Source organism: Manacus vitellinus, unplaced genomic scaffold (assembly GCF_001715985.3).
Source record: "Manacus vitellinus isolate BGI_N305 unplaced genomic scaffold, ASM171598v3 scaffold_21_pilon, whole genome shotgun sequence".
Taxonomy (NCBI): Eukaryota; Metazoa; Chordata; class Aves; order Passeriformes; family Pipridae; genus Manacus; species Manacus vitellinus.
In genome coordinates, this window is record NW_021939546.1 from 3,139,762 (window position 1) to 3,147,195 (window position 7,434).

The following is a 7,434-nucleotide window of genomic DNA, read 5'->3' on the forward strand; positions in this document are numbered from 1 at the left end:
CTATGTATTCAGCATTGCTATTTTTCCCCTTTTTAGTCTGTTGCTCAAGTCCTACGTGATGAAGATTGTCCTTCGATGATCATTCCAAGCAGGCCTTGTGAGTGGTTCTACTTCTTACACACGTCTTAGCAGATTGTGAGCATTCACATTAAAGCACAACTCCAGTCTGAAGTATGTTTTTCATAGTGGCAAGGTCACTATGATCTGTCTGTTATCTGACAGTCACATCCATTCAATTTTAAAGAGTTTGAAAATATAAATATTTACTAATATTTCTTCTAACTGTCATCTGGAAACATTCAGCCTGTGATTAGGTCAAGCTGAGCTCTTTCTTGCTCTTGAATCATCACTGATAACAAAAGTTTTATGGCTCAAATTGTGCCTTCCAAAATATGTGAGGAAGGAGCCCCACTGGCATCAAGAAAATGTTACGAACGTGGGAAGGCTCATATGGGCAGCTGTTGAAATTCACACGATACTTCAGCCCAGTCGCAGTGCAGCTCTTTTCAGCTGCAGTGCTGGCTATGCAGGGAGGAATTAAGGGGTCGAAAATGTTTTTGTCACTATGGTCAGCACATATTTCTGAGTAGATAACCACAGATCTCAGAGCTCATCTCACCTGCAGAAATGTAATACTGACCCAGAAGCTTATGCAAATAAGAAATTGCTGTTTATTTTTGCCATGCTTTAAAATGGACATCATTTTAAATGGACATCATCCCTGTAAACCAGGGACAGGTTATTAAAAGAGAAAATATGGATTCGGTTTTAAAAACATACTAAGAATTCGTATTAAAACTGATGTACTGACCCAAAAGACAGAAAATAATTTGCAAAGAAACCATTATCTTCTTTTAGACTACGACAAAGGGCAAGGATTACAGAGGGAGGAAAAGAGGCACATTACTTACTTATTTAGTCAGAATAATTGCTGGGGTAGATATACCAGACTGAATATTGAACTCTGGCATCAATATTTATTGGAATCTGATAAGGAAAGCACTGAATGGTTATATAAAGTACAGCTGTGTAGGAGGACTGACCTGCTCTTCCCTTTGGAATAAAACACAGGACTTTTTGCAGCAAAGAACAGGGCAGCATAAATGAGTGTGCAAACATCTCTCCTTTTCTCTCTTTTTTTATAATCTCCTCCTCCCTCTGTCTAACCAATAGTTTCTGTCTTTTTTCCATTGCTTCCTCTCCAAGAATATCTAGTGATAGTGGCTGGTACTGGAACTCATCTGGCATATGAGGAACTGACACTTGCTGTTATGTATTGTTTTGGGTGCTAGTACCATTCGTGACCAGTCAAGTTGAGTCTGTCCCTGGGGGCTGGTCTGATTATTACCATGAAATGGCATATTTGAGAAGCTTCAGTTTTTGTAAGCTGCCCAGATACTGACAGAGAGTAAGTTCCACATTTATTACGAGTTCTTAAACTTTTACATATACTACTGTTGTTGTTTGGTAGGACCTAGAATCTCCAGTTGAAATCTGTGATCCTACCCTACCTGAGCTTGAACAAAAAGTCCCAGAGCATAAAAATCATAATCTTGAATGTAATGGCTCTTCCAAGATTTGTCAAAGTCAGCATATTGTTAGATAATCAGTTGACTGCAAATCTGAAATTATTTAAATATGTTATAAAAGAAAAATGATACAAGTGGAGCTTGACGTGAAATGTAATATGCATACTTTGTTTTGATACTTTGAACAGTTCTTAAGAGATGCTTCCCAGACTTCTCCACAAAGAATGGTGTGTTGACCGTGGCAAATCAGACTACGTTCAAAGATGGAAGAGGGAAAACAAGAAATGTAACTGATCTCAGGGAAGCTGCAAAGTAGGTTTTACCCTTTTTCAGTGTTCATTTGTTGGATTATGAGACTGTGCAATAATTTAGAAATTCAAAAATAATCAGAATCTGTTGTAACCGATGGCTGAGAGTACCCAAGCAAGACTTGGTAGTAAGTGGTCTCTCTGTGCCTGAGCACTTCCAAATTTCAGTTAAGGAAATCCAGCACTGTGGTGTGCAGAAAGGAGCAAAAAGTTTTAGTCTGATTGTCTCAGTAGTTTTCATTTGGTTAAATCATTCTTGTTGTTTTTCCTCTAAAAAATTAGTTTTGCTAGGAAAGTTCAAGATGCAAACCTTCTACTGCAGGATTCAGGCCAGCCAGTGATGGCCTTGGCTACCCTCTTCTGTGGTGGCCTTTCTACTACCATAGGTTGTCCTTTGGGCATCTCACCTCATCACGGTACTCCTGCTTTTGGGAAAAAACAGTGTACTGGGCTATTCTTAGAAAAAAAATAATACAGGCAAGCACTTTGCAGGGTAGGAAAACAGTTCCATAAAGTAAACCTTTTGCTTCTCTGAGCTGCTTTCTGGTTCTATGCTTTTAGCAGTCCTAGAGTCATAACTGTTTGGCCATTGTTACATTGCAGACAGATATGAATATACTACACTCTGGCAATAAAGCCTTTTTAATAAAACCTTTTTAATAAAATTTTTTTCACTAATTGCAGAGAGACTCTTATGTAGTTTTTTTCTTTGCTATAACTGTGATTGATGTTGGCTTGATGACAGAACTGGAACAGAAGAATTGTAATATACTTTTATCACTAGCAAAGATATTTCAAAGTCTTCCACTGAGCCTATTTGTTGTTTAAATACAGTCTGCTTTTCTACCTGAAGCAACCTTTTCTTTGATTTGTTTTTTCTCAGCGGCATCAATAATGTCCTGGATGCAAGATCAATTGGAGTGAAAATTTTTGAAGACTATGCCATTTCTTGGTATTGGATTTTAATGTAAGATTTTTATGGGTATTTTTTATTCTTCCAAACTCACTTTGGAGCATACAGGGAATAAAAAAATATATCATGTATGTGTTTGGTACCAATCCTACTTTAAAACTCAAGGAGCAACTGTAATTTTCTTTCATCACATGATAATAAAACTGTTGTGGTTCTGTGCGTGAGATAAGGATAGTACAGCATACGTACATAGAGCATCAGTTGATCTGGGGTAGCTTTTTAATGTCCTGCCAGACAGAAAATCAGGAGGTGCTGTGTTCGCTTGCAGGACCCATCTGCATGGCAATTCCAAAACTCAAAAATCTGAATTAAGTGACTTTCAAACCAGTTGCAGTTGCTAAGTGTCATTAGTGTATATATATATAAACCCCACATAATTTCTAAATTCATATTAGCAATATATAGTTAAATCCATTATAATCCGTAAATCCAATATAAATCCATAACTCCAATGCAGCAGGCAAAGCAACATCGAGAACAGAAAGTATTGAACAGTATTAACTTCATCTTGCAATTAATACTAGCTAATCACCAATTAATTAAAACAAATTTGAAACAAAAGAAGTAACTACTTTGCTGAAGCAAATATGTAAGTATTTGTGCATTCTTAACCCATTAATATTGGTTTTGATGGACCAGAGTGTTCAATTTAAACGGGAACAGAAGTCATTGCCAGGTGAGAGCCTGTAACATGCACATGTTAAGCATTAGTCAAGCCTGAATGCAAATCCATGACAATAAATACATACTTTAGATAATAATATGGAGAATTACTTCAGAAACATCAGTTAAGCTTTTAAAGGTGTTCAGTCACTGGTGGAGGAACAGCTTACTCATAGTCTGATACCATGCTCACAGTCGTTAGTGGCAGGAGACTCGGAGTACTCTGTACTGTAGATTAGACCGTGGCCTTAAAAAGACGGGGGGTTGTACAACTGGCATAAGTGACAAAAAGGGCCTTGTATTAGTCCCATTCAGCCAGCCTGAGAACCTAGTGCTTACAAATATTTCAGGCTCTGCCCTGTGAGACTGTCATATATAAACTATTGGTTTGTAATAGCAGATAATAGCCAGAAGAATGTATTTCATAACAAAGATTTTGAAGTACATTTTTACAAATCATTCTCTTATGTGAGATGAAGTGACCCTCATTTGGAGTAACAGGGATACAAGAAAGTGAATAGATTCTCACACTCGTTTTCCCTGTGTTTGTTTCTTCTCTTTCTAGTGGGCTGTTCATTGCGATGATGCTGAGTCTGCTCTTCCTTGTGTTATTGAGGTTCACGGCTGGGGTTCTCTTCTGGATTTTCATCTTTGGTGTGATTGGAATTATAGGTTATGGTAAGTGTAATCTTCTAGCTTCTGAGGCTATCTTTCTTTATTGCTTAAGTTTGGGCAAGGAAAATCAGTAGTTACATCAATTAAATGGTAGAATGAATGCCTACTTTGAGACAAAGTTAAGTGAGAAGGACTTAAGTGACAGCAAAATGTAGGAAGAATCCAGCTGTGCTGATACTTAGCACCAGATGTAGTAAACTGCCTTATTTACACACAGTTTGCTCAGTGTGTCATCACTTGTACCAATATTATAATTGACTAGGCTCATAGTGATGCATTTTTGGGTTTTGCTTACCTGATAGGCTGAAGACAAAACGCTTGGCTTGTAAAAGATTTTTGTTAAAATTTGTCTTTGCATTCTTCAGAAACACTCATGTTATATTGATTGTTTTTTAAAAGGCATCTGGCATTGTTACTGGGAATATGATCATCTTAAAGGAATACCTGGATCTGACCTCACTGTTTATGATATTGGATTCCAGACAGACTTCAAAGTGTACCTGCAACTGAGGCAAACATGGTTAGCATTTAGTAAGTGCCCTTTAAATTTGGTATCTGTTAATGTATATTCAGGAGAATTTATCAGTGTCTTGCTACAGTTTCTGCCCTGTTAAATCTCGTCCTCTACATATGGTGCCTAGAGAAGCAAACAATTCCATTTCTCTGTATTGTATAAAAATGTGCACTCTTAATGAAAAAGTTGTCTCTTCATCTCTTTTTTTTTTATTATCTAAATGCTACAAATGAGCAGCATTATCATATGAACATGCAAAATGCTTGTTTATGAAAAGTAGAATTTGTTAAGGATGAATTGTATCTAAAGCTAGATACTGCAATTACATTAAAGTAAATTTTTATCTTTGTCTGAGAATTATTTGTTCCATTTTTCTTTTAAAAGTATAAATGCTAATATCAGGGTCCTGCAAGTTCTGACTAGCTCTCTGCATATAGAACTTCCTTACAGTGGAACTGCATGAAGTGGATTGAAGTTTGAGAGGTGCAGTTGGAGAAAGAGAACTGCTCAAGTAGAGAATTTTGTGGAGTTCATGAACAGTAGTGTAAAATACAAGGGAAAAAAATTACAGAGGTTTGGTTCTTGATAAATCTAACTTTTTTGTTTGTTTGCTTACAGTGATAATACTTTGTGGTGTTGAAGTCATAATCATACTGATGCTGATCTTCCTAAGAAATCGGATCCGGATTGCTATTGCACTGTTGAAGGAAGGTAGTAGGTATGTTTGTCTGATTTTAATACATTTTGAATTCTGTTAAATGATCTCTAGATCAGGCTGGAACATGGCAAATAGATGAAGTTCACTGTAGTACTACTGTTGATAAAAGTGGAGTGGTAGAAATGACAAAGTCAAGATCTGAAGACATTTGAATAAAGTTCCTGCAGTATTCTGAGATCCCAGTGCTAGATTATGTTACGACTGTCAACAAGGATCTCAAAGTAAAATTGCTAGAAGAGGACTGATAAAAAGCTTGTTTCTGGAATTGTTGTAGCTTATTGATATGTTTTGTTTCTTTCATAGGGCTATTGGCTATATAATGTCTACACTGTTCTACCCCATCGTCACCTTCATACTCATTGCAATTTGTATTTCCTACTGGGCTGTGACAGCTGTGTATCCTTCCGTGTACCTCTCTGGAGCAAGTCTTCTGATCTGCAAGACTAGATAATTCTCTGCTATTTCATGTTAATCAAAGCAGTGTTAAGAGGGTTGTTTGGTCACTTAGCATGTCATGTGCTGATGCACTCTTCCTTGCCACACGATTGCATGTGATGTACAAATTAGTGCATTTAATCTAATTAAAAAGAACTGGACTAAAATTTATGCCAAGACAGGGGGATCATACAAGGTATTGTGTACTACTAAAGGTTGACTTCAGGGACTTAAAAGGGCCCTCAGCAAAGAGTGAATATGGTCTTTAAAGTGCTGTGTGCTCTACAGGCCTGGTGTTAACGGTCTCTTAGTTAACTGGGGGTGGAGTGGGCTCTGTATGTGTTTTATTCAGAAAAGTATGAGAAAGGAGTGAGAGAATATACAGTGCACTGTCTTCTCTGAATTGTCTGACAGCAACCACTGTTTGTTCCCAAACAGCAAGGGCTCGGTAAGGATTAAGAAAGGGAAAAACTGCTATTTGAAAACCTCTTGTTCTTTCATTCACAAGGAGGGTCAGAATGTTAATTCATCCTTATGCTCTATATCTACCACCAAAATACAAACTGTCAAAGAACTACTGCATAGTCTGCCTTGTCAAAGATAAATATGCAGGAGAGATAAAGACAACTTTCAAGGTTATACCCTCTACCCATTCTGGTATGGGGTTATTACAGCTCTGGGATGGAGTTTGCTTTAGTTCTCTAAGTAAAAAGAGTATTCAGTCTTGTCTGTCAACCCTTCAGATACATCTCTGCATAGCAACAGAAGTTTTCGTGTTACCTGAATAAGTTCTTTAGAGCTCTTCGCCCACTGCACAATCCCAAGTTGCTCAAAGCCTACAGTTCTGTGATTCCTCCTTAAAATATTTCGTTCAGTTTTCTGGCCACATCAGGAGAACCTGTGTATAAAGTCATGGCTAATCAAACACTGTGCAAGTATGCAAACCTGACTTGTGACCCAGAGGTAAGTGTAACAAATATTTATCTATAGTGAGAGCTATACTAGTTGCATTTCCTAATCACTGTTAAAAGGCAGTGCTGGTAGAAAATGTGCATATTTTAAGTAATGATTCCTCATGTTAAATCTGAAAATATTACCTAGTGTTCAGGTAACACTTCTTTGTTCAAAGAATTTTACAGACATAAACTAGTTTTTCTGCTAAATAGTCCTGTAAATATTAACCATTCTCATTTACAGGGTGAGAAAGGAAGATACAGAAATGAAAGTTTATTGGTATTCTTGAATTCATGAGGAGTCTGTTTTGTGATCTTCTAGAGGCAGTGACAGTGTTTGAAAGCTGTGCCTCAAAGTTGCCTGAGGACTAGCCGTGATTTGAAGCAGAAGCTTAGCTTCCTTTGGCACAGTAATTACCTTTAGGAAGCTCAAGAAATATTTGTCTTGTTTAATCTAAATTTTGCCTTCAGTCAAAAATTTTTACTTGACTGGGTTTGAATTTAAGGATGTTTATAAAACTAGAAATATTTATCAAATGTTATGCACCTGGGGAAGAATAACCCCACACCAGCACAGGCTGGAGAGCAGCTCTGCAGAGAAGGACCTGGTGGTCTTGGTGGATGACAAACTGTCCCTGACCAGCAGTGTGTCCTGGGGGCCAAGAA

General features: G+C 37.4%; 1 protein-coding gene across 1 annotated transcript in view; it reads left to right on the forward strand.

Moving 5' to 3' along the window:
- The window catches only part of SLC44A5 (solute carrier family 44 member 5), a 70,667-nt gene that overhangs the window by 50,982 nt on the left and 12,251 nt on the right, over nt 1-7,434 (forward strand). Inside the window, exons 7-14 of the mRNA XM_029959731.1 lie at nt 37-97; nt 1,718-1,841; nt 2,721-2,804; nt 4,039-4,151; nt 4,548-4,679; nt 5,281-5,380; nt 5,684-5,776; nt 6,691-6,778. Coding sequence (XP_029815591.1) covers nt 37-97; nt 1,718-1,841; nt 2,721-2,804; nt 4,039-4,151; nt 4,548-4,679; nt 5,281-5,380; nt 5,684-5,776; nt 6,691-6,778 — 795 coding nt within the window. The remainder of the gene's footprint in view (nt 1-36; nt 98-1,717; nt 1,842-2,720; nt 2,805-4,038; nt 4,152-4,547; nt 4,680-5,280; nt 5,381-5,683; nt 5,777-6,690; nt 6,779-7,434) is intronic.